Raw genomic sequence first — 16,340 nt, 5'->3', positions numbered from 1 at the left:
GGCCAGTATGGGTGGCCCAGAGACTCCAGGGGGGCATGAGAGAAGGTTGCTAAAGCTTCTACCATGAAGGAAGTCTGGTGGAGGGGCATTAATGAGAGTGGCTGTTGTAATGCAATTTTGACAGAATCTAGAGCCTCTTGTTGGAAGGGGTTCCATTCAAGTTGGACTGATTTACAAATAACTGCAGAAATGGGCTTGAAGGAAAATTTGTAAATGAGGAATATGTTGCCTACGGAACCCAAAAGGCCTAAAAGCTGTTGGGCTTGGTTTTTTTTTTTTTAAGATTTTATTAATTTTTATGTTTGCATGTGGGCCCATGCAAGAGAGTAAGAGAGAGAGTGTGTGCTCATGCACTTGAATGCAGTGGGGGAGAGGGGCAGGGGGAGCCACAGACTCCCCGCTTAACAGGGATTCCCCTTGCGGGACTCAATCCCAGGACCCTGGGATCATGACCTGAGCCAAAGGCAGACGCTTAACCAACTGAGCCACTCAAGCGCCCAGGTTTGTTTTAATATTGTGGGTGTTGAAAGAGTCAGTAGGTGTTAGGAATGGAGGGGCCCTTGGTTTACCAAATAATTTTTAGGAATTTACAGAGATGGCGGGGCCTTGCACTATGTGTGAGGCAATGGCCCATCCACTTTGCTGAGCTCCCTTATGAGTATTCATATGCCCTGAATAAGTGTTCCAAATAAATGTCCCCTGGGAGGGTGTCATATAATGCTTTACGTGTGTCCCTGGAAAAATCTAGATGTTGTTAAGATCACATCTGCAAAGATTGTGTGCGATGGCCAGGCTGTTGTGGTACTCCATAGATTACCAGGTTAAGGTGTATCATGTCTATCAGCAGGTAAAGGAACCTAACGGTAGAATAGACACTAAACAGAACATATGAGCCAAATCTATTATAGAAAAATATTTACCAGTTGCTGATCAGATAGTAATTTCAATAATTCTGAGTATGGGAGCCTTAATGAATGGGACCACAGCACCAAGGCTGCAATAATCTTCTGGGAGGTACCATTTGTTCTTTCCAAGTTTAAGAACAGGTCAAACTGAATTGTTAAATGGAGGAGGAGTGGTTAACAATCACTCTTTCTCTAAATATTTAATTACATAATATATATTATATAATGGGTTTCTATCATTGAAGGCCCTATTTAAGTTTACATTGAACCTTGGTAGCTTTTTTTTAACAGGTATGTGGAGGGGAGAAGTTGCATGTGGTCTCATTTTTTTTTATAGTTTAATGTATTTTAATAGCAAACTTACAGGAACAGCACAGAAGACAGACAACATTAAAAACATGTACTTGCATGTAGGACAACTCAGAAAAGTATAGCGAATGGATGGATCTACTGTATGATAAAAATGCTACAAACACCATTTAGTTGCCATCAATAAGAAATTTACTTGTTTTTAAAAAATCCAAATGCTGGCATTGTCCAGAAAAATTTAGCAGGTTTATTTATAATTGTTATAAAGTTGAACTGCTGAAACGTGTTCACTGAAACATTTTGACTTGCATTAATGCTTTATATGCCCCCGCATTTATATTAAAAATTCACACACAAATGAAAATGGAAAAATTGCCAATACCTGATTTCTGTCCCCTATTTTTCCACTTGCAACCATATACTTAGGTACCTTTTGACCCCATGGGAAAAAAATATCTAACATTCAGAACTACCAATAACAGGAAGAAGAGAATTTTTTTTTTTAAAGAATGAAATGTAGGGGGGCCTGGGTGGCTCAGTGGGTTAAAGCCTCTGCCTTCGGCTCAGGTCATGATCCCAGGGTCCTGGGATCGAGCCCCACATCAGGCTCTCTGCTTAGCCTCTCTGCCTACTTGTGAGAGAGCCTCTCTCTCTGCCTGCCTCTCTGCCTACTTGTGATCTCTGTCTGTCAAATAAATAAATAAAATCTTAAAAAAAAAATGAAATGTATTCCATCATAGTGGATTCTTAAGCACGTTCTCCACGTATCCGGCGCGCTAGCTGGATGTCTTTTGGCATAATTGTGGCACGTTTGGCATGGAGAGCACACAGGTTGGTGTCTTTTTTTTTTTTTTTAAGATTTATTTATTTATTTATTTGACAGAGAGAGGGAGAGATCACAAGTAGGCAGAGAGGCAGGCAGAGAGAGAGGGGAAGGGAAGCAGGCTCCCTGCTGAGCAGAGAGCCCGATGCAGGACTCGATGCCAGGACTCTGAGATCATGACCTGAGCCGAAGGCAGCGGCTTAACCCACTGAGCCACCCAGGCGCCCCCAGGTTGGTGTCTTCAAAGAGGCCCACCAGATAGGCCTCGCTTGCCTCCTGCAAAGCAGCAATAGCTGCACTCTGGAAGCGCAGGTCTGTTTTGAAGTCCTGAGCAATTTCTTGCACCAGACGCTGGAAAGGAAGTTTGCAAATCATAAGTTCAGTGGACTTCTGATATCGTCTAATTTCACCGAGTGCCACAGTACCAGGCCTGTAACGATGAAGTTTCTTCACCCCTCCGGTAGAGGGCGCACTCTTGCGAGCGGCTTTTGTAGCCAGTTGCTTCCTTGGAGCTTTACCCCCGGTCGATTTGCGGGCAGTCTGCTTTGTACGAGCCATGGTACAGAAACCTCCCTACTTACCCGCCTTCTCCTTCGGCTGGAGCTCGGCGAGCGAGAGGCGGCGCCGGCGTTGGCGAGCGACGGCGGTGCAGCGGGGGCTGTGAACACTGTGGTCTCATTTTTTAAAGCCAGTTTCTAAGTTCCAAAGATTTGATTTTAATTTAGTATCCATCAGGTTAGAGCGTCTGTGTCCTTATTATGGGATATTTTAGGGCAGTGGGTGCTACCATCACAGGGAATTTAGCCAAAGCTATTGTCCTGATAATCAGGATGAGGCATATCTGCCCTCTATTTTATGTTATGGTAACTTCCTATGGTTATAGGGCTTGTGTTCAAATTTAGAAGGATCCTCAGGTATCACTATAATTTGAGCCCAAGTATTGATTAAGGCCATCAAGGTTTGCCAGTTGATGCATTTCAGCAGGTATTAAAGTTAATTCAGAAGCTATGTTGTAGAGGTGCAAAAGCAAATCAGCACACTTTTATCTTTCTGTTTTATAAATTCTTTTAGTAAACTTTGGATCTTCAATTGGATCAAACTGTGGACCTCTGTTTCATTGTTTTGTTTTCTCCACTGTATCTGATTCCTCCTTCCCTCTCTCCCTTCCTTCCTTCCTGGTTTCCTTCCTTCAGTCCTTCCTTCCTTTTCAGTTACATTTCCCAAAACCCTTTTTTTTTAACTTAAAAAATTTTTTAATGCAACTAATGAATTGTTGAACACTACATCAAAAACAAATGATGTACTATACACTGGCTAATTGAACATAATGATAAAAAGAATAAAATAAAAATTTTAACAATTATTTAAAATTCAATTTAATTAACATATAGTGTACTCTTAGTTTCAGGGGTGGAGTGTAGTGATTCATCAGTTGCATGCAATGCCCAGTGCTCATTACTTCAAGTGCCCTCCTTGATGTCCATCACCCAGTTACCTCTTTCCCCTACCCACCCCCCTCAAGCAACCCTGAGCTTGTTTCCTACAGTTAAGAGTCTTTTCTGGTTTGTCTCCTTCTCCGATTTTGCCTTATTTTATTTTCCCTTCCCTACCTCTATGATTCTCTGTTTTGTTTCTTAAATTCCACGTATGAGTGGAATCATATATTTGTCTTTCTCTAACTGACTTATTTCACTTAGCATAATAGCCCTCTAGTTCCATATACATCATGGCAAATGGCAAGATTTTATCCTTTTTGATGGCTGAGTAATACTCCCTTGTAGATATACACCACTTCTTTATCCATTCGTCTGTCAATAGACATCTGGGCTCTTTACATATTTTGACTGTTGTGGACATTGCTGCTATAAACATTGGGGGAGCTCGCTTTCCTTTATGTTTCCGGTTAGGTTGGGACACAAACGAGTTTATTTTGGGAGATTTGGGGGACAAAATGAAGCAGTGGCCACTTCGTAGCTTAAACGCACAGTGGCTTTTTTGTGTGGATTCACCTTATTGACACAAAGTGGGAGCTGGGTTTGGAACTGTTCCACTTTTTGCTGGGTCCTCCTTTGGCTCCTCTGACTCCTGGGCCAGGTTGTGTGAATTTAGTTCTGTGATGAAGTGTCTTGGCCTCTGCAGAATACCCATTCCGTCAAGGTCAGAGGAAATAGGAACTGACAAAGGTTTCAGCCTATCCTTGGGGGTGCCAGCTCATGCTTGTGTGTTCCACTTTGGGTTTGTTCTCTGATGCTTTACATTACGTCCAGCTTGCTGTCCTGATTACCTACACTGCAGACCTCAGGTTTCAGCATCAGACCTAAAGATAACAGCTTTACAGAGACTCCTTAACCAATTCCTACAATTGTGTAAGGGAAAATCTCTGTAGAAAATCCCTTATAAATTACATGCATATACCTGCAAGCGCACATACAGACACACACATGGTAGTTCTACTACTTTGAAGCCTGACTGACACACTTTGAAGTAAAATTTAACCAAAAAAGGGAGGTAGATTTCTACTACTGGCCAAGATGATATGATAGGGATATAACAGAAAATAATTTATTTTCCCACCAGAAAAAAACCTTAAAAATGGACAAAAGATATGAAATAACAGTTTTAAGTTTAAAGTAATTGGCCATTAAGTAATTAAGGACAATGACTCCTGATAAATGAGGTGAACCCCATGCTTGTGTGGCATACGGTCCGCAGTGGGTTTCCAGGCCATGGTGTAAGGAGAGGGAACCCAGGTGGAACCTGAAAAACCGAGGAGATGGAGTGGAAGTCTGGGGAGACTACGGCAACTAGAGTTTGGAAGGCAGAGTACTAGATAGGAGAGATGTATATAGAGAGGACTCCACGGACAAACAGAAGGCCCCCCCAGTACTAATGTGCACATACATTTGAGGAAACTACCCAAGGCTAAGGAATTAACCACACAAAAAGCCTGGAACACAGAGCTAGAAATAGTACCTGATCCCTTAGTCAAACTGGTAAAACGTCACAATTCATGGGACATTGGCTAGACTCTTGAGGTTCTTTTTTTTTTTTTTTAAGATTTTATTTATTTATTTGTCAGAGAAAAGAGCAAAAGCAGGGGGAGCAGCAGCCAGACGCAGAAACAGGCTCCTCGCTGAGCAAGGAGCCTGATGCAGGACTCAGTTCCAGGACCCTGAGATCGTGACCTGAGCTCAAGGCAGACGCTTAACCGACTGAGCCACCCAGGTGTCCTGAGTATTGAGGTCTTATCTTAGTAGTGGAGGGTATTTAGACTCAGACTGAACACTGCTCTCAGTCCACCTAAAGTATCATAAAAGCCAGATCCTAAAGGACCCAACTGTTTCCATATAACTTAACTATGTCTGAGAAAAATGCCCAGTAATATTTGTGAGTTACAAAAACAATAAATACCCAATAAGTTAAAATTTATAATCTTGGGCATCCAGCAAAAAATTACTAGGTATGAAAAAAGGAGGAAAACATAAATCATAATGAAATGAAAAAAAAAATCAAGCAATTGAAAGCAATCCCAAGGTAACAAAGATGTTGGAATTAGAAGACAAGGACATTAAAACAGTTATAACTATTTTCTGTATGTTCAAAAAGTTTGGTAAAAACATGGATAATATAAAAGACAAAAATCAGATCTCGAGATGAGAACTGTACAATTTGAAATAAAAATATACTGGATGAGATTGACAACAAATTAGACATTGCAGAAGAAAAAAAATAGTAAACTTGAATATGTAGCAATAGAAGCCATCCCAAATGACACACTCAAGAAAAGGCATCCAAATAAATTAATAAAGGAAATTCTGTCACATACCAGAAAATGGATGAATGTTGAGGACATTCTGCTAAGTGAAATAAACCAGCCAAAAAAGAAAAATAGCATATGATTTCACTTATATGAAGTATCTAAATTCACAGAATCAGAAAGTAGAATGGTTATTGCCAGGGACTGGGGGAGGGAGAAAAGGAAGAGTTATTTCATGGGTATAAAGTTTCAGATTTGCAAGATGAAAAATTTCTGGAGATCCATTTCACAACAATATAAAGATACTGAACATTACTGAACTATACACTTAAAAATGGTTAGTATGGTTTTTTTTCAAAGATTATTTGTTTATTTGACAGAGAGAGAGAGAGAGTGAGAGCACAAGCAGGCAGAATGGCAGGCAGAGGGAGAGGGAGAAGCAGGCTTCCTGCTGAGCAGAGAGCCCGATGCGGGGCTCTATCCCAGGACCCTGGGATCATGACCTGAGCTGAAGGCAGAGGCTTAACTGACTGAGCCACCCTAGTGGCCCCCAAAATGATTAGGATGTTAAATTTTATGTTATATGCACTTTTACCATAATAAAAAACTATCGTAGAGAAATAATCAGAAACATGCAAAGAGATTTTTATGCAAGAATGTTTATTGCTATATAATTTGTAATATCAACCCAAAAAGGTAACAACTTTAATGCACAATTTGGAATTGGTTAAATACATTTGACACATCCATACTCTCAATAGTACATAATACAATTTAGTTATTAAAAGTCATGTTTGCAAAAAAATAATTGGTTAAGGCAAATAATAGCAATGTAATGTGATGTTTGTAGTTTATATAGAAGAAAAATATATGATGATAGCACAAAGATGAAAATGGATGTATATTGTAAATTTCCTATACTATATGAGAAGTGGTAAAATATGACTTCAAGGTAGACAGTGATATGTTAAAAATACCTGCTATGAACCCTAAAGCAATGTCTAAAAAAACCCCCAACAAATAAATCAAACAATATAGCTAATAAATCAATAAAGGGGATAAAGTAGAATCATTTTTAAAACCCAATTAATTCAAATAGAAGGCAGAAAAAAGAAGAAAGGGAAACAATGAACCAAGAAGACCAGCAGAAAACAAATAGCAAGATGGTAGATTTAAATAAAATTCATATCAATAATCACGTTATTAATAAACAGTCTGAACAATTCAAGTAAATGGTAGAGATTGTCAGCATAAGAAAAAACCCAAGACCCAACTACGTGTGGTCTACAGTAAACCCACCTTAGATATAAAGACACAAATAAGTTTAAGTATAAGAATAGAAAAAAAAAATACATCCTCCTAACATTAACCAAAATGAAGCTGAAATGGTGGCTTTAATTTCAAACAAAGTAGACAACAGAGCAGCAAACACAAAGAAGCATTGAGAAGTATGATCGAGCAAAAAATATGACTAACAGGGGTGCCTGGGTGGCTCAGTGGGTTAAAGCCTCTGCCTTTGACTCAGGTCATGATCCCAGGGTTCTGGGATTGAGCCCCACATGGGGCTCTCTGCTCAGCAGGGAGCCTGTTTCCCCCTCTCTCTCTGCCTGCCTCTCTGCCTATTTGTGATCTCTCTCTCTCTCTCTCTGTCAAATAACTAAACAAAAAATCTTTTAAAAATATGACTAACTTGACTTAATTGATATTTATGGAACACTATACCTGCAAACATCAGAATATATATTTCAGGTGATCATTTGCCAAAATAGACAATATTCTGAGTTATAAAACAAGTCAATACATATAAAATCATTTAGATAATATAATGAATGTCATCTTACCACAATGGAAAATTAAATTAGAAATCAGTAACAGAAAGATACCTATGAATACCCGCATATTTGGAAACTAAATAATACTACATCTAAATATTTCATGAGTTAAAGAAGGAATTAAATGGGAAATTAGAAAGCGTTTTGAAGGGAATTAAAATAAAAACACAATATAGCAGAATGTTTGAGGTGTAGCTAAAGCCCAAGCTTACTTAGAGGAAAATTTAAACATGTTTAAATATATTGTTTAAATCTAAACATACCTGAAATTTTATAGAACTAAATGTTTACATTAGAATAGAGGAAAGGTCCAGTTCGATGACCTGAGTTTCCACTTTAAGAACCCCCCCAAAAAAGAATCCAAAAATATAAGAACTAATTAAATGCAAAATAATTTTTAAAAATCAGAACAGAAATCAATGAGGTAGAAAACAGTAAAACTACAATAGAGGAAAATCAGTGAACTCTAAAGCGGGTCTTTAAGGAAATCAGTGAAATTGATAAACCCCCAGGCAGACTCACCAGGGGAGAAGAAGTGAAAAGACACAAATTAGCAATATAAAGAATGAGAGATGGTACATCACTGCAGATTCACACAGACATTAAAATGCTTTAAGGAAATATTATGAACAACTTTATGCTGCAAAAATATCAGTGCAGAGTATATTTTGACATATCAAGATACACTGTTTCCGCTAAACCTGGATCTGCACATCATCATTGGTGTTCCAGTTTGGGTTCTCCAGAAACAGATGCTGAAATGGAGTTAGGGTGTCAGATGTTTGTCAGGGATCAACACCCACGAAAGGCAGAGGAAGTAGCATTGGGCCAGTGGAGAGGCTGGAATATGATATAGGCCAAAGACTTCGGTGACCCAGCAAAGGGCTTTGGCATGAGTACTGCCAATCAGCGTGGCCCTGGGTCAGACTCACTCAGTTCCTACATGTGGGCTGCCACAGGAAGGGTGTAACTTGGGCAAAGAGAGATGGTTGCTGAGACACACTTTGAGAACACTGACAGCTACCTAGGGTCCGCTGACTGCCCTTCCCAGAGCTGAGCAGCAACCTTTTCCTCGAAGAGGCAGCTTGGTAGTATGTGTTTTTGTCTACCACAATATACTACCTGTGCCACTGCTTCTTTCTTTATATTTGAGGGGCAGATTCTACAAGACTCTATAAGATCTTTCCTCCTAAGGGGAAACTTAGAAGAGGGAGGTCAGTGTTATAAACACAAGCAACACTGTAGATATTGGTCTTGGGTTCACAATAATAGTCAATTTCTCCTTCCTCCACCTTCCATTTTAAGATCCATTTATCCCCAGTTACTACCTCTGTTGTCTCAGCGGCTTACCTAGAGGTATGACCCGGACCTTAGTCCTTGAGTGGCCTCAGTCACCTCATTAGGTCCTTCTCAGTTCAAGGTCGCTGTACCTGTCCATTTAGAGTCATAACCAGGAAAGGTAGTACCTAGAAATATTCAAGTGGATCACCTGGGTTCCAAATACATACCTGTAGGGAAATGGATCAACCATAGCGCGCTGGGAACCTTCATGTATCTGTGTAGGCCACATGGGTAAGGCTCAACCCTATCTTGCAGGAGGATGCCACAAATCAGGTGCTTATCTACCTCCCTGGTTCCAATGAGGCATGGACTGTCTACCTTGGCCTTCTTAGCATATAGATAAAGGCTCTAACATTTCTTAGCTGCAGTTTAGAATTGGTTCCTCCACAACAGAGTCCTCTATCAGTCTGTTACTTGACCCCTGTGGTTCAGGAGTCATTCTGTGAGATTAGGGATGTGGGGAGCTGACACTGAGCTGATCTTGCTTATACTATCTATGTCAGTAACGAAGTGTGTGTATCTAATTGGTCTTTTCCCCTTGCTGGACAGATCTCTGACAGAGTAGTAACCCAACCTAGCGGCTGCTTCTGCTTAGAGACTTCTTGATCCTCCAATCATTCCTCCCTGTTCCCATTGCGCAATAGTAGCCCTGTCTCCTGATGGTCAGGGTCAACTGACCAAGTTAAAATGGTGACTCTTCTTGCCTGCTGGACTGTGGACACTAGGAGATCAAAATGCCTGGGTGGCAGCCACAAATTATAGTTCAATATGAACCTTTTTTTCCTCTATTGGATAGAGCAGTGATTCTCAGCTTGGGGCAATTCAGTCTCCCAGAGAACATTTGGAAATATCTGGAGACATTTTTGTCCATCCCAGCTGGGAAGAGTGTGTTACTGGCATCTAGCCAGGGATGCTGTTAGATATCCTATAATGTATAGGACAGCCCCTGCAAACAAAGACTTATCTAGCCCCAAGTGTCATTAGGGGCAAGGTTGAGAAATCCTGGGCTAGAGTGAGCTCCCCTCAGGGCCAGCACCTCTGACCTTAGAAAGTTCAGAATTGCAGGGATGGCAAACATAAAGTTCTCCAAATGTGTCACTAGAAGTGATGATAATTGTGGCTACTCTTGTTTCCACTTCTTGGCTCCTGAACCCATGTATCCCAATTGAAGATACACACCATGTAAAAATGTTTGATTCGATGAATTTAATGCATTCTGGAGAACAGCATTCTGTCCTCACAAAGTATTTACTTTGAGTTGGTGCTTCAACTGTTCCTCAGCAGGCAATTCCACTACTTTGCAAGGCTGTCAGATTTCTGGGGGAATGTCATATGTTATGGAACCAGTAGATCTCATCATCATAGTCCCATTCTTATATTTAGTCTGCTGTAAAATGGATCTCCCGGCTTAATGCAATGTTATGTGATATGACATGCTAATTGATCAAATACTCTGTAAGATCTGAGGTAGTAGTGTTGACTCGGACTTTGTGATCCAGAAAGGCAAACCCATACCAGGAATATACATCCATTGCCATGAAAACAAACTGGTGGTATGTCCAGTAATGAAGTGGCTCATTGTAGTCAACTTGTCACCAAATGGTCAGTTGGACACATAAAGTGATGATGCCATACGAGATGTTCCCTATTGGCCTAATTTGTTGATAGATTAGAGATTCAGAGGTAGCAATAGCCAGACCAGTCTTGGTAAGTATGAATCCATGCTTTTGTGCCCATCTTTAGTCTTCACCTCTACCCTTAAGGCCGTCTTTTTCCTGTGCTCAACATGCTAGCACCGAAGTGACGGGCTGATGTCAACTGACCAAGTCATTTGTTTACTTGGTTTTTTAGTACCTCTTCTATGGAAGACACTGTCTGTGAGCATTAACAAGTGATACAAAGATCTTCACACTTTGTAAGCATTGCCATACGTTCGTCCACATCCCAGACTCTTTTGCCTGCAATTTTTTAGTCATTTTTCTTTCAGCTTCCTAATCAGAAGGCCAGGCCATGTACCCTCTGCCCATAAATCTGTAACCATCTAATCTTTTAAAAACATCATTGGGACATCTGAGTGGCTCAGTCAGTTGAACATCCGATGCTTGGTCTCAACTCAGGTCATGATCTCGGGATCATGAGATCAAGTCCCACGAGGGGCTCTGTGCTCAGCATTGAGTCTACTTGAGATTCTTTCTCTCCCTCTCACTCTGCCCCTCACCCCACACTCTCTCTCTCAAATAACAAATAAATCGTTAAAAGGGTCATTATAAATGTATTTAACATCCCCAATATAGTACAGAAAGATTGAACATAATAAATAGAGACATGGGAAATATGAAAAGGATCCAAATCAAACTTGTGGAAATGAAAACTGCAGTATCTGAGATGAAATAAGCACTGTATTTTTGATTAATGATAGATTGTCAGGTGTGGAGGAAAATATTAGTGTATTTGAAGATAAAACAATAGAAAATAGTTGAAATGAAATGCAGATAGAAAATGAATGGAAACAAAGGTCAGTGTATCAATGAATTATGGGAGAATATAAAGCAACCTAATACATATATGTATTCAGAGTCCCTGAAGGAGAGAATGAGGTGGGAGTGGTAGCTGAAAGAATATTTGAAGAACAAATTATGGCTGAGTTATTTCCAAATTTTAGGAAGCCCACGGATCCAAGAAGATCAATGAACTCCCATCACAAGGAACATGAAAACTGTGTCAAGCACATAATATCATATGGCCTAGAAGTAGTGATAAAGAGAAAATCTTACAAACAGGGTCAGGGTTAGGGTTAGAAGGGATGCCTGGGTGGTTCAGTCTGTTAAGCATCTGCCTTCAGCTCAGATCCTGATCCCAGTGTTCCTAGGTTCAAGCCCCGCATCAGCATCGGCATCGGCTCGTGCTCAGCGGGGAGCCTGCTTCCTCCTCCCTCTCTGCCTGCTTCTCTGCCTACTTGTGATCTCTGTTTGTCAAATAAATAAATAAAATCTTAAAAAAAAGAACTCTTTTTTTTTTTTAAAAGTAGGTTCCATGCCTAGTGTGGAGCCCAACATGGGGCTTGAACTCACAACACTGAGATTAAGACCTGAACTGAGATGAACAGTTGGATGCTTAAACAACTGAGCCACTCAGGTGCCTTTCCCAATCAAGAATCCTATACTCATCAACATATCTTTTTTTAAAGATTTTATTTATTTATTTGACAGTAGATGGAGAGGCAGGCAGAGAGAGAGAGAGGGAAGCAGGCTCCTTGCTGAGCAGAGAGCCTGATGCGGGACTCGATCCCAGGACCCTGAGATCATGACCTGAGCCGAAGGCAGCGGCTTAAACCACTGAGCCACCCAGGCGCCCCAACATATTTTTTTTTTTAAAAAGGCAAAAATAAAGACTTTCAGGGTGCCTGGGTGGCTCAGTGGGTTAAACCTCTGCCTTCAGCTCAGGTCATGATCTCAGGGTCCTGGGATCGAGCCCCACATCGGGCTTTCTGCTCAACGGGGAGCCTGCTTCCCTCTCTCTCTGCCTGCCTCTTTGCCTACTTGTGATCTCTCTCTCTCTCTGTCAAATAAATAAATAAAATCTTTTAAAAAATAAAGATTTTTTAAAAATTAAAAAAAAAGACTTTCAGGCACACAAAAGCTAAAAAAACCCTCACCAGCAGTTCCACACCACTGAACATGTTAAAGGACATTTTTCAAGCAGAATGAAAATGATGCTACTTGGAAACCTGGATCTACACGAAGGAATAAAGAGCCCTGGAAATGGTAACTACATGATTAAATATATATGATTAATTTTCTTGTTATTTAAATCTCTTTGTAAAACAATTGTTTAAATAAAAATAATAACAATGTGTTGTGGGACTTATGACATATGAATAAGTAAAATGTATAATAGTAGCCAAAAGGTCTGGATGGGGAAAATGGAAATATACTACAGTAAGGCTCATATACAATACATGAAATGGTATAATATGACTTGAAGGTAGGTTGTGATGTTAAAGATGTAAACTCTAAACCAGTGGTTCTCAGTCAGGGGTGATTTGGGGCCCTGGAGGACATTCAACAGTGTCTGGAGACATGTTTGGTTTCCAAAACTGGTATTTATAGGACAGAGGCCAGGGATGGGGCAAAATGCATGGGACAGTCCCCAAAACAATTACCTGGCTCTAGATGTCAACAATGCTGAGAGAAACCTGCTATAAATCCTAAAGCAACCATTGAAATAGAACCTTTCTTGCAGAAATTAACAAGCAGAGCCAAAAATTTAGATAGAAGTAAAAAGGATACATAAAAAGAAGAACAAAGTTGGAAGATTCCTACTTCCCAATCACAACTTGCTACAAAGCTATAGTAATTAAAAGAGTGGTAACTCAAGGGACATTTGTGTGACCTGCCTTCAACTCAAGTCATGATCCCAGGTTCTGAGATTGAGCCCTATGTCTCCCCGCTCAGCGGGAAGCCTGCTTCTCCCTCTCCCTCTGCTGCTCCTGCTTGAGCTCTCTTGCTCTCTGTCAAATAAATAAATAAAATCTTTAAAAAAACGCAATAACTCAAAATGGTCATAGATCTAAATGTACCAGCAGAAGCTCTAAAACACCTAGAAGAAAACACAGGAGTAAACTTCATGACCTTGAGTTAGGAAAGAGTTTCTTAGATATGAGACCAAAAGCACAAGCAACCAAAGAAAATATACATAAACTGTACTTCACCTAAATTAAAACTTTTTTACTTCAAAGGATTCTATCAAGACTTGAAAAGACAATGCATAAAATGGGAGAAAATTTATGTAAATCTTATACTTGATAAGGGTCTCATATCCAGACCGTAAAAAGCGCTAACAAAAATAGTAAAAAAGACAACCGAACTAAAAATGAGCACAGAATCTGAATAGATATCTCTCCAAAGAAAATATCCAAATGGCCAATGATCACATGAAAAAAATGTTCAACATTTTTTGCAAAATGCAAATCTAAACCACAGTGAGATGCCCCTGTACACGCAGTGGGATGACTATAATTTAAAAAATGGATAGTAACAAGTGTAGGCAAGGATATGGAGAAATTGGAACTCTCATATATTGCTGGTGGGACTGTATAATGGTGCAGCTGCCTTGGAAAATGGCCTGGCAGTTCCACTAAAAGCTAAACAAGAAGTTGCCATATGACCCATAAATTTCTGTCCCTCTGTCTTTTTGATGGATAGATAGGTGGATAGATAGATAGGTGGATGGATAGATAGACAGATAGATAGATAATAGATAGATATTCTCATTCCCATTGGCAATCATTCTATTCCACCCCCCTCCAGCCCCTCCCTGGCAACCACTGATCTGTTTTGTGTCTTTATGGATTTGCCTATTCTGGACATGTCATATACATGGGATGATATATGTGGCCTTTTTTTCTGGCTTCTTTCACTTAGCATCATGTTTCGAGGTTCATCTGTGCTATAGCATGAATCTGTAGTTCAGAGCTTTTTTAACTGAATAATATTCCATTATATGGATATGGCACACTTTGTTTATTCATTCTGCAGTTGATGGACATTGAGTTATTTCCACTTTTTGGTTATTATGAATAATACTGCTATGAACATTCTTTTTTTTTTAAAGATTTTATTTATTTATTTGACAGAGAGAGATCACAAGTATGCAGAGAGGCAGGCAGAGAGAGAGAGAGGAGGAAGCAGGCTCCCCGCGGAGCAGAGAGCCCGATGTGGGACTCGATCCCAGGACCCTGAGATCATGACCTGAGCCGAAGGCAGAGGCTTAACCCTCTGAGCCACCCAGGTGCCCTGCTATGAACATTCTAATACTAGCTTTTGGGTGGACATTTGTTTTCAGTGGTCTTTGGTGTGTATCTAGGAGTGGAATTTCTGGGTCATAAGGTAAAATCTATGTTTCACCTTTTGAAGAACTGTTGAACTGTTTTTTCCAAAGTGCTTCACCATTTTACATTCACTCCAACAGTTTATGAGAGTTTTAATTTCTCCATATCCTCAACAACACTTGTTATTGTCCTTTCTTTTAACAGCTATTGTAGTGGATGTGAAATAGTCTCTTACTGTGGTTTTGATATGCACTTCCCTAAGACTAATAATGTTTAACATCTTTTCAAATGCTTATTAGTCATTTGTATAGCTTTTTAGGAGAAATACCTATTTAGACTCTTTGCATACTTTTGTATTTAAGAAACCATTGTTTAATCCGAGGTCACAAAGATTGATGTCTATATTTCTTCTAAGAGTTTTATAATTTTAGCTCTTACATTTAGGTCTTTGATCGATTCAGGGTTAATTTTTGCATATGATGTGAGGTAAGGGTCCAAATTAACATTTTGGCATGTGGACTGTCCCAGCGCCATTTGTTGAAGAGACTATTCTTTGTTGAATAAATGTAGCACTAATTTCAAAATTCAACTGGCCATAGATATACGGGTTTATTTTTGGACTCTCAGTTCTATTCCATTGTTCTATATGTCTGTCCTTACGACAGTAGCACACTGTTTTAATTTCTCTAGAGTTGTAGTAAGTTTTGAAATTGGGATGTATGAGTCTTCCAGATTTGTTCTTTTTCCAAAATTATTTTGGCTTTCCCTGGGTCCCTTACATTTCCAAATTAATTTTGGATTAGCATATCAATTTCTGGGGGGGAAAAAGGAAGTTGGTTTTGAAAGGATTGCATTGAATATGTAGATCATTTGGAAAGTATTGCCATTTTAGCAATATTAATCTTCTAATCTATGAACATGGGTGTCTTTTCATTTAGCTCTTTTATTTCAACAATGCTTTGTAGTTTTCAGTGCACAAGTCTTGCATTTCGTTTGTTACTCTTTTCCTAAGTATTTTATTTTTATGCAATTGTAAATGGAACTGTTTTGTTAATTTCTTTTTTTTAATTGTTCACTGCTATTGCATAGAAAGACAACTGATTTTTGTATATTGATCTTTTATCTTGCAATGTTGAATTTATTTATTAGCTGTAAGATAGTCTTTTAGTAGATTTCTTGGGAATATATTCCTATATACAAGACGATATCTTCAGCTGGAGGATTGGAGAGGGAAAAGATGTCACCCTTATCCTGATTCTCATTTATGAATATGTTTTTTTTTAAAGATTTTATTTATTTATTTGACAGAGATCACAAGTAGGCAGAGAGGCAGGCAGAGAGAGAGGAGGAAGCAGGCTTCCTGCTGAGCAGAGAGCCCGACGTGGGGCTGGATCCGAGGACCTTGGGATCATGACCTGAGCCGAAGGCAGAGGCTTTAACCCACTGAGCCACCCAGACGCCCCTCATTTATGAATATGTTTGTCCTTAATGGAAGACAAATACTTTTCTGACTCAAGTTAACTGTGTTATAAAGGTTATATAT

At 39.6% G+C, this 16,340-nt stretch overlaps 1 protein-coding gene and 1 long non-coding RNA gene across 2 annotated transcripts; both read right to left on the bottom strand.

Moving 5' to 3' along the window:
* Positions 1 to 1,229: 1,229 nt before the first annotated feature.
* On the bottom strand, positions 1,230 to 10,325 carry LOC116583367. Its single transcript, XR_004282697.1, has 3 exons — positions 10,312 to 10,325; positions 5,311 to 5,315; positions 1,230 to 1,518 (listed from the first exon to the last, which is right to left on the bottom strand). It is a non-coding gene; the product is annotated as an uncharacterized LOC116583367 (long non-coding RNA).
* Positions 1,929 to 2,692, bottom strand: LOC116583366 (histone H3.3A-like). The gene is made up of 2 exons (XM_032331456.1): positions 2,247 to 2,692; positions 1,929 to 2,053 (listed from the first exon to the last, which is right to left on the bottom strand). The coding sequence occupies exons 1-2, from the start codon at positions 2,593 to 2,595 to the stop codon at positions 1,962 to 1,964; spliced, it is 441 nt and encodes a 146-aa protein (XP_032187347.1). The 5' UTR covers positions 2,596 to 2,692; the 3' UTR covers positions 1,929 to 1,961.
* Positions 10,326 to 16,340: the final 6,015 nt, after the last annotated feature.

This window comes from Mustela erminea, chromosome X (genome assembly GCF_009829155.1).
Source record: "Mustela erminea isolate mMusErm1 chromosome X, mMusErm1.Pri, whole genome shotgun sequence".
Taxonomy (NCBI): Eukaryota; Metazoa; Chordata; class Mammalia; order Carnivora; family Mustelidae; genus Mustela; species Mustela erminea.
Note: the sequence above shows the minus strand (reverse complement) of the source record. Positions and strands in the feature narration are given on the sequence as shown.